General features: G+C 46.3%; 1 protein-coding gene across 1 annotated transcript in view; it reads right to left on the bottom strand.

Moving 5' to 3' along the window:
- Positions 1–344: 344 nt before the first annotated feature.
- The window catches only part of MGA (MAX dimerization protein MGA), a 186908-nt gene continuing 175046 nt past the window's right edge, over positions 345–12206 (bottom strand). Inside the window, exons 23-24 of the mRNA XM_082274963.1 lie at positions 9416–9550; positions 345–1511 (exon numbers count right to left, since the gene is read on the bottom strand). Of these exons, the coding sequence (XP_082131089.1) occupies positions 442–1511; positions 9416–9550 (1205 nt within the window). The 3' untranslated portion in view covers positions 345–441. The remainder of the gene's footprint in view (positions 1512–9415; positions 9551–12206) is intronic.

The raw sequence follows: 12206 nt of genomic DNA on the forward strand, positions 1-12206 counted from the left end.
TGACAAAACATAAGCTGTAGCAATTTGTCTTGTAAAGTGCAGACAGAAAGGTGACTGAGCTGTAGAGTTTAGAGATGGAGGCACCTATGGTTTACTTTGTGTAAATTGTTCCAGGAGACAAATCTCATAAGGAATGCTTTACATCGTCCGTCTGCTGGAGAAGAATATCTGCAATCGCTGCTTAGCTAAAGCATATGTACAAATCACGATTATACATTAAAGTGCATCAGTTACTATAGCAAAAAATATGCTGCAAAATGGGAAGTAGGGATTTGGGTGTTTATCTTTTTAAGATAATTAGGTTTTGTGTTTAATGCACACATGATTTTTAAGCTTTAGATTTCAAATTCATTCACGTTTGAAGAAACCCGAAACAACGAAAAACACTATATGCTTCAAGTAACCTGAACATTTATCCAAAAATAAATGACCAACAACAATCTAATCCATAGGTTTTGGTAAACTTAATCGGACTGCAGCTGAAGCCAAGGATGGCATAGATTTGTTCCCCAACAGCCTTTGATCACTCGGAACATTAGAAGACATTAGTCCAAGAGGTGCTAATTTGGGCATAGGCCTCCAAAACACATCAGAGCTAGAGGCCGCTTCTGGTTTATCAACAGCCTGAAGAAAAGCCACATTAGCAGGAGGCTGCAGAAGATCAATCCCCACTTTAGCCATTGCTTCTTTTTTAGCTGCATCTTCAAATACAACAATACCTGGCTCTTCACTATGCTTAACACTTTCCTGAATCTCTCCCTCATCTATTTGAAGAAAGAGAGGGCTAAGTGAAACATTCTTTTCTTTTGGTTCAGACAATTCCTTGAATTTTCCAAAAAAGAAAGGAGAAGAATTACCATCTGCAGATTTGCCAATACTTTCCCGGGATAGTGTGTCTGACCCTGGGAAGTCACAGCCCATTTCACTGTGGTCATTGTTTAACTGCTGATTCAAAAAAGCAATCTCATTTAAAAGAGATGAGAAAGTTTCATCTGCGTCTTCTTGATCAGCCATAACATCTGATAACTCGCTGGGCTCCAAATCTGCTTCCTCTATAGCAGAAGAAAGGTTTTTTAGTTCCAGCTCTAGTTCCGAGTCTCTGACATCCTCCAAGACATTATCCAAAGATGAATCATTCATAGTAGCCTTTTCACTTTTTGAGGATGCCTCGGCATTAACAATACTGACTTTGGCCAGGGGGAGATTCTCTGGAAGACTGGAGTATGAATTCTGCGTTATATTCACACCACTGGAATGTTTCTCTTTTGTGGTGTCTACTGGATGGGATGTAGATGGTAATTTTTTTGCGGAGCACAGATCTCTCTCTGATTGATCTGACAAAGGATCACTAGCAGCAGTCTCCTTTGCTAATAGGGTGTCAACCTCAGTATTGGTGTCTGCCTTAGTCACTGGAATAGGAAACCCTAGGTCCTGGCACAGATCTGAAGAAGCTTCCTCAGCTAAGGATAAGACATTGACAATCCTAGGCATCATGGACAGGTCATCGTTTTCTAAAGGGAAAAAAAATTAAATAAATAAATAAATAACAAGAAAATACAGATAGGCCAGTCAGACAAGCATAAAATATTTTTCTTTATTTTACATACAAACTCCTTTTCTTAAAATAGATTACAGAACACAGGATGAAGTATAACTCCACCCAAAGGGAAATTGTACAGCCGTAAGGGCAGCTCAGTAAAACTGGCTCCCAGCATGCCTTAGTTCAGTAGCAAGCAATGAATCATAAGAACAGGGGGGAGGGGCCTGGGTCCTGTAATGCACTCCAAGAAAAGGATTTTAGAGGCATTTTGAATAGTCTGTGTATTTCCTATCTTGCGTTACAGTACAGGAAACAGGGCTTGTATTCAAAGACAATGGGTTATAAGCAGGATAACTTTAGGTGACTGTACACTGGCAAACTTGTTAGGGCAGCCCCTAAATCTCACTCCAGCTGTGGTACTCCATTGGTTTATGCAAGCAATAAAAGTAGGGGCCTGTGAGGAGGAAACAGAGGGGAAGGGCCTGTGTCCTGTACTGTACTCCATGAGTAGCAATTTACAAAGTCAAAATCCTTTTTATCTTTATCATACAATGTGCATTACCCCTTGAATGAAGGTACATACCAGAAAGCTGAGCTACAGAAAACCTGCAAGGATGAAAACCTAGTGAATTGCACCAGGCAAAATTGGCCTTCAAGTTACAGTAATAACTTAACCAAGAGATAGACTTCTAAGCTTGAAACATGGTGGAAATGACAACAAAAAAGAAGTTTGCGCCCTTTAATATTATTTGATTTTGCAAAGCACTTGGTGCTCAAAGGGGGTTGTTTTGACTATGGGGAATCAGATGGTACCTGGCGAAGACTAGTATGCGCTGTGTCAATCATTGTATCAACAGAGGATAGCAATAGCTAAGAAGCCATAGCTTTTGGCTCATAAAATGCAGGGGTTGAAACATTGTCTGCATCTCTATCATTTTTCTCCATTTCATTCTCAAACAGGTTTAATTAATCTCCGATTCATCAACAGAGCCAGTGTAGCGATTTTGGCCTCTGGAAACCAAGGATTCTAAAAGTGCCAAAAGTTTTCTGAGAAAGTCAGACTTTGAGGCAAAAAAAATTCACTTTTGTCAGTCAGGCGGCATGGTGTGTGTCTGAGATGAAGCTCAAGTCAGAGGAGAACAGCTATCAGGGAACAGTCCAAGTTTGCAGTAGGTCATCCACAGAACGCATGTTAACTGGACCTTTTGTCCCAGCTTCCTTCAGCCCATGATCTACCATTGCTAAAGTGAGGGGATGCCTGTAAGAGGTGTTTCTGTAGAAAAACAAACACATTGCAATAAGTCCATGACCAATGCAATGTGTTTCTATGTATATTTAAGGATTGAGGCATGTCTCCTTGTATGCTTCAGATCATATCTTTTCTGTAGCAATAAAAAGCAGCAGGGAGGTACAGGAAAGTGCTGTGGGCATTTTCAGCAGATATGGTGGACAGAAGTACATCAGCTGGGAGGCATGTTGCAACTACATTCTCATCCTAGGACCAAGTCTGGATGGAAAGAAAAAAAAAAAAACCTTTAACATCAAGGTAGGGGGGTTTGAGCGAGTACCTGGATTTGACAGGTACCAGCTCCCACTTCTTAGGTGTTCTCGCTGCGGCCCCCTGCCGCTGGGCCATTCACAAAAGCGCAGCTAGTTTCCCTTGCAAGCAATGGCGGTGGCAGCACCTTAGAGCCGATGGAAAAATCGGCTGGGGTAAAGGCACCGCTGGATTCCTGGACAGGTAAGTGTCCTAATAGTAAAAGTCAGCAGCTACAGTATTTGTAGCTGCTGACTATTTCAGAAGGAGCCTGGACCTCTTAAGTAGATATTACTTACTGTGCCAAATACACTTGAGACAGTTACAACAGACTGTATCACACCATGTGGATAACTCCCCATTTCTGTGTCTATGTATCTGTATGTATCTGCAATGTGTGCTGAGCACTTTGGTTTGTATAAACGGGAAACTCTGTCTTACTCTATCTATATTATTGGGCCTGTTAGGGATCCAAGCATTGCAGGTCACAATGGGCATACCCACAAAGCCACCATACCAGGGACTCTTGTTTCCCGACTCTGATCTGATTGTCCAGAGACAGCGGAGTCTTGTCCCATTTGGTCAGAATCTCCCTTTGCAGGGACTTCGTATGGAACCGGAACCGCCTCCAAGGTAGATACCATCAGGTCCAGAGGGATGACCATTTGTTGGACAGCAGGAGGTGAATTGCAGTCTGCAATTTTTAGAGTTTGTCTAGAGGAAAGAGCACTCTGGCTACGGCCGAGTCCAGAGTCAGGCCCAAATAGTCCAGCTTCGTGGACAGAACCAGGGCAAACTTCTGAATCCAGCCTAACTCCCGCAGAGTTCGTATTGTGATGTCCAGGTTCTCCAACAGAGCAGGGGGAGACTCCGCTCGGAGAAGGAGATCGTGCAAGTAGTCCAGTACTGCAATCCCCTGTTGGCATAGCAAGGCTAGCACACTTTTGTGAAGACCTGAGGAGCGGAGGTGAGACCAAGGGGTAACACCACAAACTGATAATGCTCCTTTCCCACGGCAAAGCGGAGAAAACGCTGGTGACTGGCACATATTAGAATGTGAAGATAGGCATCCTTAACTACTTGCCTACTGTGCACTTAAACCCCCTTCCCATCCAGACCAATTTTTAGCTTTCAGCGCTTTCACATTTTGACTGACAATTGCGCGGTCATGCTACACTGTACCCATATGAAATTTTTATCATTTTTTTCACACACATAGAGCTTTCTTTTGGTGGTATGTAATCACCTCTGGGTTTTTTATTTTTTTACAAAAAGACAGAAAATTTTGAAAAAAAAAAAAGTTCTTCTTATTTTCTGCGAGTATATTTTGAAAATAAATTTTTCTCCTTCACTGAAGGGCGCTGATGAGGCAGCACTGATAGGCTGCACTGATGAGGAGGTACTAATATGCCGCACTGATGAGCACTGATAGGCGGCACTGATGAGCACTGATAGGCGGCACTGCTGGGCACTGGCGGATGGCACTGACGGGTGGCACTGATGAGCATTGATGGGCAGCACCATCAGTGCCCACACTCAGTGCCCATAGTGCTGCCAGTCAGTGCTCATCAGTGCCTAGATGAGCAGGCACTGACTGACAGCACTATGGGCACTGATTGTGGGCATTGATGGGGGGCACTGTGGGCACTGATGGTGGCAATTTGTGTATGTGTTTTACCTTTAGTAATCAGGGCACTGGTGATCAGTGCCCTGATTACATTCCTGTGTGTCCCTGGCGGCTGACGGCTCCCCCTCCTTCCTCACACTGCAGGCTCCGTGTGAGGAAGGAGCGCCGGCGATGAGAGATGACCTCATATGTTTACATATGAGATCATCTCTCATTGGACGGTCCGATCGCGTGGTGAATGGCCGCTGTGATTAGCCATTCACCACGATCTGTGATCGGCTGTGTCCAAGGGACACGGCCAACACGGATTTTCCCTGATGCGCGCTCGCGGGAGCACGCGGGGAGACTCTTTCTGGGAGGCCGTTTAAAAACGGCCTCCCGAAAATTCAAGTCCGCGCTGCAGCCGTATATAGGCTGTAGCGTGGATGGGAACTGGAAAATATCTATAGAGGGGAGGAAATTCCCCTGATGCAGGGATGCCACCACCGTTTGAATGGACTCCATTCTGAACTTCTGTACCTGCACAAAGCAGTTTAGTGCCTTGAGGTCCAGGATTGAACGCACTTTGCCTTCCTTACTAGGGACTGTGAACAGGTTTGAGTAAAGACCTGAAAACATTCCAAAGTCAGAATCGGGACAATCACCCCTTGAAGGAACAGGTCTTGTACTGCCCCATACAGACCCTGTAACCGGTCTGGGGAGAGGTGCAGGTTGGAAGGAAAAAACCTTGCCGAGCGAAACTCTATATTGTAGCCGGACCAAATTACTTCGTGGACCCACTTGTCTTGCACCAGCGATGACGTCCCCCCACCCCAATACGGGTGAGGGTGCACCTTCATGCAGAAAGAGCCTTGTCTGTGGGTCTGGAGATGCCCGCTCTCGGCTTGCCAGACCAGGTTTGTTTGGATCCGCCAGAGGTGGCCTGAAAGGCTTTGAGCCCTTGTCAGTCGACCCTAAGGGACAAAAAAAATTTCTTATGAGCCGAGAAGGAAGGTCTACGTCTACGACGAGGTTCCTTGCCCTTAGTAGCCTGCGGAAGAAAGGTACTCATCCCCGCTGTGAGACCTTTAATGATGTCATCCAGAGTAGCTCCTAACAGACTATCTCCTTGAAAGGGAAGATTGATCAAGGCCTTTATAGAAGTCTGGTCCGCAGACCAGTATTTGAGCCAAAAGACACGCTGAAGGACCACCCCCAAAACAGAGAGGCGAGCCACATCCAAAAAGGTATCACAGACAAACTGCAGCCCCTGAACCAGCTGGTCCGCCAGCTCAGCAAAGGCAGGAGGGAGCCGTTTTCCCTCCAGGTCACGGCGTAGGAGCTTAGCCCACTCAGTCAGAATTTGCGTCACCAGGGCAATGGTAAATACCGGCCTCATTGCTGAACCAGCTAAGGTGTACATAGTGCGGGCCACAGCTCCTACCTTCCGGTCAGCCGGATCCTTAAAGGCTGGGGACTCTTCCACCAGAATCATGGTTGCCTTGTTTAATCTGGAAACCGGAAGGTCCACAGTCCACTTCTTAAGGAGGGACTCCTTATAGGGGTAATGCCTAGTAAAGTGCTTAGGAACCCCATGGGGATGCTTTGGTCGTCCCCACTCTTTTGTGACAATTCTGTCAAAATAGGCAGGGAAAGGAAACACGTTTGCCACTCTGGATGGCTTGTGAGTCCCAAAGGGTACCTGCACCTCCGTCACAGCTTCAGCTGCATCCTCCATCTTTAGGGTCTCACGCACAGAGACAATGAGTGCATCCTCCAGCGCCTTTTCATGCGCGGTCGCAGACATGGAGGAATCATCCTCACTATCAGAGGATTCCAGGTGCGTGGTCGCAGACCCAGCAGGGTAACCCATGTCCGCGGCTGCTGAATCAGATTCAGGATCAGATGAGGCAGGGGAAGGCGGGGGGGGGGGGGGGCGCTTCTTGCTAGCCCATCGCCCGCAAGCCGCCTCCACCCGGGACACAAGGGACTCCAGGATCGCCGTCAGTGCATGGATGAATGATTGGGACCCAGAGGGCCCCGCAGCCTCAGAGATCGAGTGGGGAAACATGCTCCAAAGACTCCATGAGTCACTAGGGGGACCCCACAAAAACCCCCACTGTGCTGGCAACACACCAGGTCGCCAAACACAAGGCACCACCCGCTGACACAGGTACCTGCAAGCACCAGGAGAATCTGTACTGCACGTGTGGCGATAAGGAAGTTAAATGATTCAGGAGTAAGCACCAGGGGATAAAGAGGGGTTCTCACTGCCCAAATCGCCGCCCACGGGGCTCCACTGACATGGCCGCCACTATTTGCAATGCAAACCACAAGAAAATGGCGGCCGGACTGCACCAACATGGCCGCAGTGTAAAGGAATACACAAGGCTACAACAAAATGGCAGTACCATGAGGCCTACAGGGACCCAGCATTTGGGAGACCAGGCCTCAGGACAGATCCAGGCAGGATGGGGCCCCTGGCAGGAGCACCCACCAAATACAACCCCCTGCACAATCGATCGTCCTGTTGCTGGTGGCGCACCCCCCCAGCCCCCATCGCCAGTTAGCGCCCTGCCCCCACCCCAGGAAAGTGGCCAGACTCCCCAAAAAAATACATCCCCAGCGTTATGTGGAGGGGGGGCACCTGCGGGAAGGAGGGGAACCCGGGGGTCCGACCGTCCCAAGGAGGGGCCCACGTCCCACCCCAAAACCCTCCAGGGGTTGAGTGGGGACAGCTATTCGCCATACCAGACACCGCTTCAGACATATCCGTCTGTCCATCGAAATGGGGGGGTCTGTTGGCCAGGAGAAACGCTAAGACTCAGGCCAAGCCAGGGCGTATGCGACCTCACGAGACGTTTAACTCGTAGGGTCAGCTCCTGTCCAGTGGGGATATGTCATGGCCAACCTAGTGTGGAGCTGAGGTCTACGCGCGTGCGCACGCTGGCCAGACTGGGGTGACCACTGGATCTACATTATCCAACCTGTCACCCAGTCCGGCAGTTGATAGTAAATCTAACTGGAAAAATCCAGGAGGAAAAATTGTCTATCTAAAAAATTTTGCCAGGACCAAAGCTCTTAGCAAGGAACTAGGTCCTTACTCCTGACCAGGCAAAAAAAAACTGAGTGGCTATAGCAGAGAGAGGGAGTATATCCCCTGGGACTGCCCATGGGTGTAGCCAGAATTTTTTTCTGCCTAGTGTCCTACGCCTGTAGAGGGCAGTATAACCAAACTGAGATCTCACGGAGGTACCAAGGATCGCACCGGGGGAGCCAGATGGCAAACCCCCTGCACAAAAGTGTGAACCAAAGACTCACACCAAGTAATGTACGCCTTCCAAACTCAAAGATAAACCTTCCTAGAAGTAGAGTCTCTGAAGCAGCCGGGATGCCTGGCGAAACCGATCAGGCGGGAAGCAGCCTAACCATTGGTCTCTCCCCCCCCCCCCCCCCAGTAAGGACTTATTCGGGCTTATATGCACCAGCGGTACCCTGTGGAAACTGTTCTTCCGAAGATATTCACATGGAAGAAGCCTAAGTTTTATTTACTGATTGACTGTGTTCCTCTTGGAGGAGGCTTTACCCACAATGTATGTTTATGGGAGTATTATAACAAGGAGACAATGAACTTCCTGGAAGGGATACACCATTGTGACATACCATGCACAATTGCAGGACAACTGAGACAACACCATTCTCCATGTTGCAATTGTTTGCCATAATTATCGGCCGATACGCAATGGCCAAAATATCGGTATCGGCAACGAAAAACCGATATCGGTCGATCACTACCACCAAGTTCTACTCCTGAAGAGAGAGCAGCATAAGCCCAAGGGTCCAAGAAGATATGGAGCTGTGTCTGTCAGTGAATGAAAGAGAAATGCATTTTTACTGATATTTAACTGCTTCAATACAGGGCACTTCCACCCTCCCTTCCTGCCCAGGCCAATTTTCACCTTGCAGCGCTGTCACATTTTTAATAACAATTGTGCGGTCATACAACACTGTATCCAAATGAAATTTTTATCACTTTTTTCACAGAAATAAAGCTTTATTTTGGTGGTCAACAATGAAAAGGGGTTTGTTTTATTTTTTGTTAAACTAAAAAAGTCCGAAAATTTGAAAAAAAAAAAGTTTTTCGTAGTTTCAGTCGGTAAATTTTGTAAATAAGTAATTTTTCTTCTTCACTGATGTGCGCTGATGAGATGACACTTATGGGCAGTGATAAAGGTGGAACTGATAGGAGGCACTAATATGTGACACTGATGGGCAATGATAGGCAACCCTTTTGGGTACTGATAGGAAGCACTTATGGACAATGATAGGGGGCATGGATAGAAGGCACTGATGGGCAGGCACTGACTGGCATCACTGATGGGCACTGCACTGATGGATCAGTGCCCCGATTACCTCTACAGGTCTCCCCTGTTAGGAGATGCTGCTGATCAGCTCGCCTCACACTCTTCCTAGTTTACATGTGACTGGCTGTGATTTGACACAGCCGATCACATTGATAAAGAGCCGCATTATAGGCCCAGCAACAATGTGATCGAAGGGCCAGAACGAGGAGTGATCCCACCTGCTGTCATTTGACTATACGGTGGGTGGGAAGAGGTTAAACAGTCACAAGCCAGTGAGGAGAGTTGGTGAACAGCCTCCACAGAGCATGCCAACAAGCATAGAAACAACTCAGGTGAAAAAGAATGCAAGACACAAAAGGGTACCATACCTGATTCGGGAGAAGATGGTTCTTCTACAGAGATGGTGTGAGACACAGCAGACAAAGTGATGGGAACACTGTTATTACCAATTACACTCTTGAGCTGTATTGTACCTGGAAGCTGAATCACCACAGAAGCCATTCCTACACAAACAAATCCGATGAGATATATAAATATCCAGAGAAAAGAAGTATACAAAAAGGTAATATATTTAAGTCTGACAAAATCAGAACAATGGGATGGCACAAATAGACTGTGCACTTTGCATGTTCAGTTGCACTGATTGATTTTTTTCCCCCTTGCATGTGATTGGGTATTCTTTGCAAAGAGAAGCTTCATCTCATCTACTAAGCTCTGGAGCAACTGCACTTGAAAAGTGCACAGTCTATTTGCCTTTAGTAAATCAACTCCAATGTTTCACCTTTGCTGAAATAACATACACCTTGCAATCTGAATGCAATCTCTATTCAATATCCTTTATATTTAGAGAAACTAGGGCTACTGGGTTCCTATGCAAACAAGGGGGAGGCAAAGATGATTTTCACAGGCCTCAAATATTATACTATAACGAACGATGAATAATAAATTGCTGTCCAAACAAACAACAGCATGTTCTCCCATTTGTTTATTAACAAACTACAGATGCCTTATAAAAAATATTCTCAACCTCAGAAAACATATGTGCTAATATATTACATATGTAATTTCTAGGTAGAGATATATGCGTATACTTCTGAGCTAACTGGCACACATGGTTGGCTGGTGTAAAAAAGCGGTGGTACATTGTTACAGGGCACACTTCAGTTGGGTTCCATTTATTTTTTATTTATGTAGGGCAGTGGGTGGTAGTATTTCCATGAATACTTTTAGTACATTTAAGATAGAGCTATATTATTCCCCTTTTTTCTCAATTGAGTGGTAGGAAGCGAGTGGCAGTGCAAATACTTGTTGGATACCAGCTTGATATTTTTACTTTCAATGGATTTCTGGAACTTTTGTAATTTTCTGCATATGTTGGCTTGGAATGTGGTTGCTGGACATTGATGCTGTTTTAGGAGAATGCAAAGCTTTTGCCTATTTAGTATTTTGTTTTTCTTGTTTTTGTATACAGTACCTACAAAACCTTTATTAAAAAAAAAAAAAAAAACTATTTGATTAAAATTGTAGTAATTCAGATTATCTGCTTTTTTTTCTATTATGTCGTGTTTTGGTTTAGTAGAATTATTTTATACTTTTTTATCCAACGTAATTCGTTTATACGTCGAGCATTAACGGTAGGGTCAAACAAGACGAATGACATAGAAAAAAACTTGTTACTGTCTTGCCAAATTTAAACCATTCTTTAAAATTCAAAACAACATATGCCCTTACCGTATGGATTTCAACTGTTTAAGAGGACCTGACCCAACTTAAAAGGTGCCCAAAACTACAATAGTGAAGTGCACATGGCACAGGTACTTATGTAGGTCCCTGTAACTCTGACCCTGCAGCACTGATTTGAACCTACGCTCAGAAGGTTATCTGTTTCATAACCAACTGTAGGCAAAACCTACCAGCTAAAAAGGTGTCAGTGCACAAAGCTTGCTTTATTATAAATGTGAACATGAACATTTTAAAAGACATTAAGGGGTCGTTAAACCCCAATAATAAAAGCAGCATATTAGTGCTGCAGACTCCAGCACTTACGATTGCATGTCTGCTTTTTGTCCATTGACTCGCAATGCCCCTTATCTAGTTCCTGTCTTCAGATGGCAACATACTCTTACAGGTTTCCATGGAGCCACCTATGCATGCTCTCGGCTGGTAATACAAAGAAGTTTCAAACGCCCACAGCAACAGTCCCAGTGCACGTGATTTCCCTGCTCCCCCCCTTACTCTAAGACAGTGATTTACAGCAGCTGGAACCTGTGCTGCGACTAATAGGGGTGTTGAAGGTAATTGCAGCATCACTGCATCGCAATTCAGATGTTCGCTATTCTGCATCGATGCTGAGAGTCAGCCAAATCGGTCGCCGATGATGTCATCCGGCGTTCCACACAGTGCTCTACCTCTCCTCGAGAAACAGAGGCAGAGCCTGCCTGGTGACTTAAGCCCCCTCCCCTTCCAGATGGACACTGGAGCAGAAAGTCAGCTGATGAGCTGACAGTCAGAGTGAAGAGGGAGGAGCTTGAGGAGACTCACGTCAGCAGAAGCATCACTGAAGGGACCGGAAGGGAGAAAAGAGGCAGAGACACAATAAGCATGGAGGAGGGGGAATCGATTGACACTGAAAAGCAGGTGAATGCCAGTGTTACTGATCCCATCCCATTCCCCCACCACCATCCCTCTGCCTGATCCCATCTCTCCACCACCATCCCTTTGCCTGATCCCATTCCTCCACCACCCCCATCCCTCTGCCTGATCCCATTCCTCCACCAACACCATCCCTCTGCCTGATCCCATTCCTCCACCAACACCATCCCTCTGCCTGATCCCATTCCTCCACCACCATCCCTCTGCCTGATCCCATTCCTCCACCACCATCTCTTTGCCTGATTCCATTTTCCCCACCACCATCCCTCTGCCTGATCCCATTCCTCCCACCACCATCCCTCTGCCTGATTCCATTCCTCCCACCACCATCCATCTGCCTGATCCCATTCCTCCCACCACTATTTTCCCTCTGCCTGATCCCATTCTTCCCACCACCATCCCTCTGCATGATCCCATTCATCCACCACCACCATCATCATCATCCCTCTGCCATATTCTATTCCTCCCACCACCATCATCCCTCTGCCTGATCCCATTCCTCCCACC

The sequence above is a fragment of the Pelophylax lessonae genome (genome assembly GCF_965119305.1).
Source record: "Pelophylax lessonae genome assembly, chromosome: 13".
Classification (NCBI taxonomy): domain Eukaryota; kingdom Metazoa; phylum Chordata; class Amphibia; order Anura; family Ranidae; genus Pelophylax; species Pelophylax lessonae.